This window comes from Sorex araneus, chromosome 3, assembly GCF_027595985.1.
Source record: "Sorex araneus isolate mSorAra2 chromosome 3, mSorAra2.pri, whole genome shotgun sequence".
Taxonomy (NCBI): domain Eukaryota; kingdom Metazoa; phylum Chordata; class Mammalia; order Eulipotyphla; family Soricidae; genus Sorex; species Sorex araneus.
In genome coordinates this window covers 201,901,397-201,913,855 of record NC_073304.1, presented here as the reverse complement: position 1 = coordinate 201,913,855, position 12,459 = coordinate 201,901,397, and the positions used below count along the sequence as shown (strand labels likewise).

The following is a 12,459-nucleotide window of genomic DNA, read 5'->3' as shown; positions in this document are numbered from 1 at the left end:
GCGACTTCCTGACTCCCCTGACTTCATTTGTCCTGAAATTCTGTGAATTTGTGAACTATTATACCATACTTATTATTAAGGAGCAATAAGGACAAATTCCACAGTGATGATGTACATCAGAAATGAGGGGAGGCGATGTCATATGCTGTCGTACACCATTCCCTACTATAGTGAAACAAAGTACAGTGTCTGGATATGTATACAGACCCTGGCACCTACCATGACTTCTCTCCAAAATACTGAAGCTCAAATCCCTTAAAATTATAAAGAATGCATGTGCAACACAGGAGACCTAAGTTTGATCCCCTATTCCCTGTTGCTCTAAGGAACCACAAGGAGCCATCCCTGAACAAAATGCTGGAAATAACCTTAGAGCATTGCCTAGGTGGCAAACAAACAAACAAACAAACAAAACAAAACAAAACAAAAAACTGCCTTAGAAAGAATGGTCACAAGAAAATTAAAAAAACGATGATCCTGAGACTTCTCTGCAAACAACCATTCCATCTCCTTATCTGTCTTGCAATCATCCCCCCAAGGATAGCACAGGCTACCCAGCATATGATCCATCTTTATAGTTAGACTAACAGACCACCACTGAAGCAATACATTTAGAAGTGAGAATGTAGGTCTCCATCCTTTAACCTTTTAATCACTCCAAGCTATTCAACCAAGTCATCTCTCAGTTTGGTCACAGTTTAACTAAAAGTGACACAGAATTACTCAAAACATTTCAAAACACCAGTAGTAATCCCTTAACGTATTTCATGCGGTAAATTTCCTCTGAACATCCAGAGCAGCTGATGGAAGCTGGTAAGTCACTACTGTCTACCTACGTAAGCCTGTTCTGAAACTCTCTTTACTCCTCTAGTTCTGAATCCAATGCTCTGGTTTACTGTTTGACTGTGAGGCCCAACCAGCCTCACAGTCAAACAATTCCTCATACTCTGCAATCAGTGTAAACCACAAGAACTTTCAAAAGACTTTATAAACATTTCTTTGTCTTCATAATTAGCTGGGTCTACTTTAAGGAGATAAAATTAATTAAATGAATGCCAGGCAAGCAGCAAATGAAAAGGCAAAAATATCAAAAAAACTAGATGTCAATTTTAAGCAAATCTAGATAAATAGGCTTTAATCTCATATGCTTTTGAAAAAACAATTCAGCAAGTTATCACTTACCTTCTCAATCACTTTATTTCCTCCAAAACGGGTAACAAATTCTGCTGGAGAAGCTACAGTGAAATCTCTTTGTGAGTCTATTTTCTTTCGGTCTCGACCTTGCTTTACTAGATGCAAGCCAGACATGCTGGATCTATAAAAACAAAACCAAAAAAAAATGAATCTACCTTTTCCTTTTTTTTTCCTTTCAATGCTACGAAGTGATCACTCTTGCCTGTAAGTGTGAATGCATCATTTCAGTCAGCATCCCTTTCTTTTGTCCTTTTGGCAGGGATTGCAGGGGGCAAGGGAGTACTCAGGAGGCCCACAGTTCAACACAAGGGCAAGGGATGTAGTGGTACCAGGGCTTATTTGGGCCACTGCATGCATGCACCTTAACCCCTGTGCTATCTGCTCCTCCTTTTTGACATTTTATTCTTGTAAAATCTAAGTAACAAATACTCACCAATTAAATGACCTTTATAATACCTTTCATAGTTTTTCTTTCTTTAACTCAACTTTGACTGAAGACCATCTCCTGCCCCCACCTCAGCTCTGGAAATGTGTGCTGGGATTTAAATGAGTTAATGAATATAAAAAAGATCCTTTATATGTGTCTTAACAGACACTTATTTTAATCCATTCTCAGCTTTTCTTCTTTTCTCCTTCCTGCCTGCTAACCCTGACACTGCAATAATTTGTCTTTTCAAATTAAAGAGCATGATAAAAATTTTCCCAAAAGAGTAAAAACCTGGTTCAGATGGGTCTAGATAACTGATTCTGGGACCAGAATGACAGAACAGATAGGGCACTAGCCTTGCACTTAGCTGTGGCTGACCTAAATTCAATCCCCGGTATCCCATATGGTGCCCCAAGCATTGCCAGGAGTGATCCCTGAACATCACCAGGTGTGACACAAAACCAAAAATAAATAAATGATAAATTATTCTATCTAACTTTCAAGGCTGACAGACCCCAAGGTTCTAGGCAATAAAAAAGAAATTAAATTTCTCAGAGTAAAATTTATATCAAAGTCGAGAAAAACGTTACATGAAGGAAAAATTCTGGTAAGGGAAAATGGTAAAGGAAAAATTCTGGTAAGAGAAAAATGGTAAAATCCATTTTACTCACGAATAAAAAATTGCTAATCAAAATAATCTAAATAGTAGAATATCAATACAAGAACAGAAAAATTATTTGTCCAAAAAGTTATCCCAGGACAGAGGAACAGTACAGCAGGTAGGGCATTTGCCTTGCATGCCAGCTTCAATCTCTGGCATCCCATATGGTCCCAAAACTAACTTCTGAGTGCAGAGCAGAGAGTAAACATGAACATGTCCAGAAGTGGCCCCAAAAACAAAAATAAATAGCTTTTAAAAATTAGCCCGTGATCAAATCGGGTTTGCCCTAGATACTCACAGAAAGTTGTTTCAGAATGGGAGATGTGTGCTAGAAGTAGACTAAGGCAAACATGATGGCCTTTTAGTATCTGTATTGCAAAACATGATGCCCAAAAGCAAGAGAGAGTTAGAACACAGGTGCCTGCCACAGAGGCAGGAGTTGGGATGGGGTGGGGTGGCGGGAGGGATACGTGGAACATTGGTGGTGGAAGATGTGCACTGGTGGAGGGATGGGTGTTCGATCATTGTATGACTGAAAATCAATCATGAAAGCTTTGTAACTGTATCTCATGGTAATTCAATTAAAAAAATTAAAATAAAAGTAAAAAAACACATAAATACGAAACTATGTCAGATTTCCTTGTTAGTACAAAAAATTTAAAAAATTAATTAGAGGTATTAAGATTATAAGGAAGAAAGTCTAGAAGTGATATGAGAAATAGGAAGTCATCAATTATTAACACGTGACAAGTCCAAAATTATTATACGTAAATTATAAAATAAAATTTTTAGGTATAGGTTTTTATTTCTACATCGGGGTAGGGGTCATGCCAAAGAATCAAACCTCACACATGCAAAGTATGTCCTACCAATGAGTTATAGTGCCTGCCACTCAACATGTTTAACTAAATAACAAAATAACACGCATAGCAACACTAGTCTCATAGGAACTATTACATAATTTTATATACCTAGAGCGATAGCACAGAGGGTAGGGCATTTGCCTTGCATGTGGCCAGCCCGGGTTTAATTCCTTTGCCCCTCTCGGAGAGCCCAGCAAGCTACCAAGAGTGTCCCGCCCACAAGGCAGAGCCTGGCAAGCTACCTGTGGCGTATTTGACATGCCAAAACCAGTAACAAGTCTCACATTGGAGACATTACTGGTGTCTGCTCGAGCAAATCAATGAACAACAGGACGACAGTGCTATAGTGCATTATTATGTAGACAGGTATGAATACATGTGAGTTTTTCATATATGTAAACACTGTTTTCTACACATAAATATAAATAAAACACATTAATTGTATACAATATGGTCACATAAAAGTCATATGTCAAGTTTACCATATATGTATTTATAGAGCAATAGCACATCAAGTAGGGCATTTGCCTTACATGCCGCTGACCTGGGTTCGATTCCCACAGCCCTCTCGGAGAGCCCAGCAAGCTACCAAGATATTCCCATCCGCATGGCAGAGCCTGGCAAGCTACCCGTGGCATATTCGATATGCCAAAAACAGTAACAACAAGTCTCACAATGGAGATGTTACTGGTGCCCGCTTGAGCAAATCGATGAACAATGGGATGACAGTACGACAGTGCCACAGTAAGTACTTATTGGTTGCTTTTTACATATTTGATTCTCAGTAGGGGTTTCACTTGATTGTCTCCCCAAAGGGTAGAAGAATTCAAGTGAAAAGAAAAAAGTGGGGGAAATTACTGTTGTAAAAGACAATTTTTTTTTCCAATTACAATCACCATGAGATACACAACTACAAAGTTGTTCATAATTGGGTTTCGGTCATACACTGTTGTAACACCCGGTCTACACCAGTATACATTTCCCACCACCAGTGTCCCCAGTTTCCTTTCCCCCACCCCAGTTTTCCTCTACAGCAAGCATGTGAAAGACAAACTTTGACAACATAAGGGATGGGGGTGTGGGGGTTAGTTCTTTTCTATTGTTTACTTTTTTAACCAAGATCCAGTTCAATTTTCAACTTTTTTAATTTTTTGTTTGCTTGCTTTTTCAAAATAGAACTCCACACAGGGGTAAAATAATCAGAGGATAACAGAGGAAACTTAATGACTACCATCAAGCAAATCACTCAGTTTTAAATCAGTTCTCCGTTGGAGAGGTTTTTAAACCTGCTAAAGAATCTAAAAAGCTCGGACTCATTTCCTCCTCAGTCAGTCCTAACTCGGTGTGAGAGACCTTGGCATTCCCTTCAACTCCAGTCTGGCTACCCAGTGTCACAAACTAGACAATGGAAGCAGGTACCATTTCTGTCCCCAGAGACATATCCCAAAAAAATTCTATGCAAAACTTCCTTCAACTGTAGTGAAAAGAGAGCCTCTAGCCTCATGTTGAAGGGAATTTTGGAAAACAAAAAACAAAAACAGCCAAATTTGCAGTTATTGGCATGAGCTGAGTGAGATCCCTTAATACAGAAGGGTATTTGTTTTTAACTTAGCTATAAAATCACACAAGGGGCTGACATATCTTTAGTTTAAATTCTGAACTTCAGAATTCTGAGATCTAAAAACTCAGGAGCAAAAAAAAAATGACGGTTTTTAATCATTTCCTTTTGAAAATGGCGGTAGAGATAAAAAAAGAAAATCATCAACAAAAAAAGTGCCCATTAGTATCAGGTTCTCCATTGCCCGAATACAGCAGCCTGAAACTTACCTTTGAAGCATGTAATAAATCATCTCCTCATATTGGTCAGCAGAACCTTCTATTTCAGGATGGCAAGGGGATGGAAGCATTTTCTTCAGATTTTGGCCACATAAACACAAGCAAGCTATGGCTCGTTCTCCTGCTGTAGCTGCTTAAAACCCAGGAGGACAAGAGATACTATGCTTTCTGATACTTCTTGGCTCTCCTTCTGTCAGACTATAATATACCTAGTAGCCCCAAACTACTTTTGTGAACCCTGTCCCCAATTTCCACACTTACCCACCTTTCCTCTTTGTTCTAGTTTCCCTTGCACTCAGCTCGAGCACAGAATTCACTGATTCCCTGCGGATACTGAGAGAAGAGAGAACTATCAAAGCTTGTGTAACTAGAAAAGGAATCCTAGCTTCCTAGCGCTGCAATACTGGCAGCAAACAGGTTTCAGTCAGGGTCACTTTCTTCTGACAGGAGAGAAACGGTCCCCCAGCCTCTCCAGCTGCCAGGAGGAGCACATGACTGTGGGCCTGGGGCAAGAACAAAGTTTACTAGGACAACTCACTATGAAAATAACTGGAATCGTGAAATCCAGAGGGAGGTGGACAGCACAGTTTAAGCAGGTAATTTCTGAAATCCAATCAAAACAAAAGAAATACCATCAGACTGCCAAAGGAATAAAGCAGGTCAAGCAGTGAAGAAAGCACATAGGGAAAAAAAGAGCAGCCACAAGTAGGTTACAGACATATGTGGATACAACCCTCGAAAAGAAAGGGAGCTCACAGAAATATATAGACTCGAAGGCCTAACTCATTCTAAGCAGGGAAGAAAAATCCAGCCTTGAAAGGCTACTGAGGCACATCACTTAACCACACAGACTCAGGAAAATAGCCCAAGAGGTAGAGTACATGGCTGCCATGTGCCTGGTTCCGAGGCCTCACGCCATGTGGTCCCTTAACCACCACCAAGAACTACCAATGTAACCCTGGTGACTCTGGAGCACCAAACCATAGAGCCCATACTACCCGAGGCTACCTAAATACTGCTCTGAGTGACCCCTATATTTGAAAAGGGAAGAATGGGTGAAAGCTATATAATAACAAAGCCCCCTTTAGATTTCATGACATTGCTACCTTATAATGGAGTAAAAGACTAACAGCTAGAATAACAGAACTACAAGAAATAGAAACAAGGCCTCAGGAGTGGCATAACTGACCAGGGTTATATGCAACATAATTTATGTACCATAGATAAATCGTCCCAGGAGACCAGAGGGGAAAGGACATGCATGTAGAAGGCTGGAAAGATAGTACAGTGGGAAGGATGCTTGCACTGCACAGTCACACAGTCAACCCAGGTTGAATCCCCAGCACCCCAGGAGTGATCCCTGAGTTCAGAGCCAGAACTAAGCCCAAAACACTGCTGGGTGTGGTAAAAAAAAAAAAAAGTACATCTTGCAAATAGAAGTCCATGAGTTCAATCCCAGTGCCACTCACACAGACCAAGAGTGGTCCTGGTGGCTCTCTCTTGGACCCCTGGTGCAACAACAGAGTGTGTGATCTGTGGCAAAACACTGTCAGTTGTGTGCAAGCACCATAAATGAAAGTGTGCAAACCCCAGCAAGCACTACTACTATAAAGAGTGTGAGCACCACAACCAGAAGTATGACCCATACCAAATGTGTGTGAACACCACAGCAACCCTGGGTGGACATGACAATTCAAATGTGCACAAACACAACTAAAGAGCACAACAGCTGACAGAGCAAGCATGGGAACAGAGAAGTGACCCTAGCAAGCACCACAACCAAATGTGTGTGTGCCTCCTGGTAATCAAGTTAAAATAAATAAATAAATAAATAAAAGGGGGGCTGGAGTGATAGTACAGCAGGTAGGGAGTTTGCCTTGCATGCGGCCGACCCGGGTTCAATCCCACCATCCCATATGGTCCCCTGAGCATTGCCAGGAGTAATTCCTGAGTGCAGAGCCAGGAGTAACCCCTGTGCATCGCCAGGTGTGACCCTAAAAGCAAATAAATAAATAAATAAATAAAACTAAAAAAAAAGGAAGAAAAAATTTTCCTTAATAATTAAAAATTAGCGGTGCTAGAGAGATACTATAGTGGGTAAGGTGCTTGCCTTGTGAATGGCTAACCCAGGTTCAATCCCCAGCACCCCATATGGTTCCTGGAACCCAGCCCACTAGGAGTGACCCCTGAATGTAGAGCTAGGAATAAGTCCTGAGCACCGCCATATATGACCCTCCCAAAAATAAAAAACAAAAAATATCAATAAAATAAAAGAATTATCCTTTACATAAAAATGCTGGGCAGGAATAGTTAATAATCTGATGGCAAACAGGAAGAGAAAACCCTCTAAAACGGAAGTATACAAATGACCTGGAGCATAGGTAAAGAACAAACAGAAGATGAAAGATTAAAACAAACAGACCTGGACGTTTAAGGATATTTATGTGCCCCAACATGAAAATAATCAAGCCACAACACGATCGCCAGTTATATAAAAGATGGAAGTTTTCTGATCTGTTCTAGTTTGCATCATCCCTTAACTATGGCAAAGCCAGATAGTCCAGTTTACATCTTCCAGTAAGGAGCAAAGCTGATACAGAGGAGCCTACCTGTCATCTTTTCAAACTAACATGTCTCAAAAAATGGAGAACTGGGGCCTTTAATCAAATGTTCCCATAACCATAGAGGTAGAAACAACTCAATTTTACATACATCTGAGTACCTCCAAGTGCTGGCAGTCTCAAAACAAAACAAACAAAAAACACTCTCTGCCTCCCTTATAGAAATTCAACAATCAAAAAGCAAACAAAGCATTGCATATATACAGAAGGTTTCATACTCAACTGTATCAGAAAAATACCCAGAAGAGGTACAAGCAATAACCTAGTTCTTGCTTTCACCAAAGGAATCTTTCCCAAACAACCAAACACAAGCACAGCAAAACCCAGATCCAAAAACAAAGCTAGTTTCGAATCTTTTTAGGATGCGGCTCACAATCCTTCTGTAACATTAGAACACGAGAAGTAAAAAGGAAAAAAGCCACATTCATTCCTCCAAATTCAAAGCATTCCCATTTTAACCTATCACGAATAGAAAGTGTCCAAGGTAGACACGTACCTGGCACAAAATCCAACTAGAAGCCCACACTGCTCCCAGCATTGTAACATGCCAGGCACCAAGGATGACGTAGCAGCTTATCCCGCAGACAGTGATGCATTAGCAGGCTTGATTGCAATGCAGTCTGAGTTACGCTGCAGTACACTGTGAGAGGCTGGGTTACACTGGAACCTTTCCAAGCAGAAATCTCGGCTCAAAGGATGCATCTCTGCTGATCATGAAAATCCACTGACCACAGATAAAAAGATTTAGTTGTGAACTCTAAATTCGTTCCACTGATCTATATGCCTGTCCTCGCGGCACTGGCACTGCCACTATGATTTTATAGCAGATTGTCAAGTCAGGTAGAAGAAGTCTTCCAACTTGGCTCTCCCTTTTCAAATCTCTTTCTTCTAAACTAGGTCATTTTGGTTTCCACATAAATGTAAAGATCAGCATGCAAAGTCTACCTGCCCCCTCCACACCAACAAAAAAAAGTCTGCTGGGATTTTGATATAAATTATTAATTTATAGATCAAGTAAGGGGAAATTGTCATCTTAACTATATATGTATACATATACACATATACACATATTTTTAATACTTGACCATTTACTGTCTATCCATTTATTTGAATTTTAATGTCTCTCAACAGTGTTGTTCTACTTTGCTGCTATTAGTAATGGGGTGCAAGAGTCACAGGGGTGTCAGGGATCAAGCCCAAGGAATTGCATTTACTCTTCCACTTGAGCCACATCCCTGGCCCCTATTTTTCTTCTCCTATTCAATGTTTTCATCTTTTTACTATTTCATATTTTATTTTAGCTTAACATTTCTGTATATGCATAGGATTTCCCACAACCATCACCAAAGTTCAAGTGTCTTCCCACCAATAAGAAGATACCCTCTAATCCTCCCACCAACCGTCTTTTCCCTCCCATAATTTTCATGGAGTCAAATGGTTTTGTGATTCTTGGCCTTGATTATCTATATTCCACATAAGAGTGACAACAGCAGGTAAATTCTTCCACATCCTATTTCACTTAGCATAATCACCTCAGGTCCCATCCATTTTGTCCAAAATGGCAAAACTTCATTTATTTTTAACAGCAGAGTGGTATTCCATCTTTATTCAGTTACCTAATAGGTATTTAGGTTGATTTCATATTTTGACTATTGCAAAAATGCTTTTTATGTTCTATTATCTTCCATCAACAAATTTTATGCCTTTTTGGTAAAATTCCTAAGGTTTGTTATTTTTTTCTCTTGATGCCATTGAATAAAAGGTTACTTTCATTCTTTATTGAGTATACAGAAAATACAACTGACTTCTGTATGTTAATTTATTGCCTGCAGGCTGGGAAAATTCATTTAAATTTTCTAACAAATTTATTGAGATGAACTTAACATACCAAAGGCTTCACACATTTAAAATCTTAATGATTTTACTATAGTCACATATTGTGAACCATCATTATAATCAATTTAGAACATTTTCATTATCCTCCAAAGAAACTCTATACCCAGCAGCAGTAGCTACCTATTTCCCCTAAACTCTTCTCCAAATATAAGCTATCGCTAAATCTACTTTCTGGCATTATATTAAAAATTTGTGTATTCTGAATATTTGCCTATTCTGAATATTTCAGATAAATGGAATGATATAATGTGGCTTTTGGTGACTGGCTCATTCATACTTTTTTATTTTTTTGTAGGGGGACATACCTATAGGAGGATCTGGGGATCATAGGGGTGCTGGGGATCAAACCTGGGTCAGCTGCATGGAAAGACAAGCATCCTTACTGTACTATCACTTCTAGCCCCTGGCTATTTCCACTTAAAATAATATTTCCAATGTAGCATGCATTGATACCTCATTTATTTTTTATGATCAGATAATACTGTTTTATGGACATACTCATTTTATCCAAATAGCAGCTGATGAATGTTGGGCTGTTTCTACTTTGTAGATATTATGAATAATGTCATTTAGAGATTAATGCAGAATATGTAGAGAACTTAAGGAGAAATACATTTTACTGCATGAGTATAGAATTAGGAGTGAAAGTGCTGGATCATATAAATTTTTTTGGGTTTTGACTCTTAGGCCATACCCATGAGTGATCACGAGCCTTTCCTAACAACACTTGGCGGGGACCATTTGATGCTGGTGATCAAGTTCAGGCTCCCACAAGCAAAGCACATACTTCAGTCCTTTGATTTATCTCCCCAGACATCGGGAGAGAGTTTAATATATAAACTGAAAAATGATTTTTAAAAAATGCATCAAAACAAACTGGGGGGAATCTGTTGTGACAAATGGATATTTAGACACAGAAATATACAACTCACAAAGTAAAAAGAAAAATAGTTTGTTGCTGCTTTTTATTTTAGAGCCACAAGTGGGCTCACAGTGGCTCTCATGCTCTGTGCTCAGTAATCACTCCTGATGGTACTCAGGAGACCATGTGTAGTGCCAGGGATCAAATGTATTTTGGCTGCATGAAAGACATGCAGTACTACTCCATGTACTATCTCTCTGGTCCCAGTAAAGACAATATTAATGGTACACTTCTGCTTGCTTGCTCACCTCCCAGGTGAAGCTGACCTCCTAGCTGATACACCAGGGCCTTTTCAGAACCAGAAGCAGATTTCCTTCGCTTCTGTCTGGGTCTCTCAGCCTTCATGACAATCTTCTGCCATTTCTACAAGTCTACATTCACACCCTAGGTCCCCAGATCCTCTATTTGCCTACTTGCTCATTCTTTTTCTGGTTCTGTCGACCTTCCCCACAAAGGAGCCCTAATAAAGGTAGGCGTGGTAGTAAGAAATCTACGAGCCTTACATTAAACCTAAGGAGAGGCAGTGTCAAGAAGGCATTAAAAGGAGCCCCAAGGAGGTTAGAGTGATAGCACAGTGAATAGGGTTTTTGCCTTGCATGTGGCCAATCCAGGTTTGATCCCCAGCCATCCCTCAAGCACCTCCAGGAGTAATTCCTGAGTGCAAAGGCAGGAGTAACCCCTGAGTATTGCTGGGTATAACCCAAAAAGCAAATTTTTAAAAAATACATTTATAATTTTTTTGTAAATATATAAAAGAAGCCCCATAATCCATACTGGGCCTATCAAACATCACAAACCAGAAACAGGAAAGACTTCCTTCCTTCCACAAGGAAGAGGAAGAGAATCACTCAGCCTAATCCTTTAGAAAGCTCCCACCAGGGCAAACTACAAAAATTCACCCTCTGAGCACAGCAGACACCATGGGAAGTCACATATAAGCCCACCAAGCTTAACAACTGAAGATAATAACAAAGTAGCAGAGAAGGCTCACCAATATCAAGCACCTCCATAACTTCTCAGATGATGCCTTTAGAGACACCATGACAGATTGGTTAATGAGCTCAAAGAAACAATGGTACAGGTAGTCAAAGCACAAGAAAGAATGAGAGTAAAAATGAGAAAACTACAATCAGAAGTGACAGACTAAAGAGGTGAAATTAACTGGAAAGCTTAGCAGCAGAGCAATAGCAGCTGAAGGGGAAAAAAATGGTGCTCTCAAAGATGAGATGCAGGAAGCTGAAGATGATTAAAATAGTCTAAAAAAGAAATAAATAGCACACCAGAGAATTATGAGATGATTTCAAGAGGAATAATGTAATAATTCTCAGAATCTGAGAAATAGGTTGGTGAATTTGACGACAATAACAACAAGACACATCGAAAACAAATCATAAAAATTTCCCAGAAAATTAGAAATAATGGTGGTGGGAAGGGCAAATGTTGGCTTGGTATTGGAATATTGAATGTCTGTAACTAAATTGATGACTTAGTAAAGCTATAAAATAAAATTTAAAAAAATAATAATTTTCCAGAGTTAACAAGTGCAGGCATTTCAATTCCAAAGGTTCAAAGAGTTTCAGAGAAAACAAACCCAAATAGAAAAAAGGCCAACATACACTGTAACTAGAATGACAAAAGTAGAAGATTGAATATTAAAAGACCAAAGAAGGAACTTATATACGAAGAAGGTATCAAAGATTCACAGCAGATCTATTTAGTGAAACTCTACAGCCAGAAGAGAATGGTTGGATATGCTGAAAAACAAAACTATGGAAGGAACATCTCATCAAAATACTCTATCCAACTAGGTTATAATTCAGAACTGAAGGAAGAACACAAAGCTTCTTTCATGGAAAAGAGCCATAAAAAATAACATAAATTTAAAAAAACAACAAATTTTTTAAAACAAAGCTTCCTTTATGGACAAGTTATAGCCCAGAAAGTAAAGACTTGGAACCAGTTTTACAAGAAGTATTAAAGGAGTTTCTTTTAAAGATAAGACAAACTTGACAAATATGCAATAACTTCCACAAAATTAT

At 39.1% G+C, this 12,459-nt stretch overlaps 1 protein-coding gene across 9 annotated transcripts in view; it reads right to left on the bottom strand.

The window, feature by feature from the left end:
• Positions 1 to 12,459, bottom strand: part of ACACA (acetyl-CoA carboxylase alpha) — a 322,844-nt gene that overhangs the window by 213,896 nt on the left and 96,489 nt on the right. For 7 of the 9 annotated variants that reach the window (XM_055130189.1, XM_004608595.2, XM_055130190.1 and 4 more), the window contains one exon: positions 1,183 to 1,315. In XM_055130189.1, the coding sequence (XP_054986164.1) occupies positions 1,183 to 1,315 (133 nt within the window). Of the gene's footprint in view, positions 1 to 1,182; positions 1,316 to 4,972; positions 5,111 to 8,098; positions 8,184 to 12,459 lie in introns of those variants that run through there. The other 2 variants (XM_055130194.1, XM_004608596.3) reach the window with 2 other exon arrangements.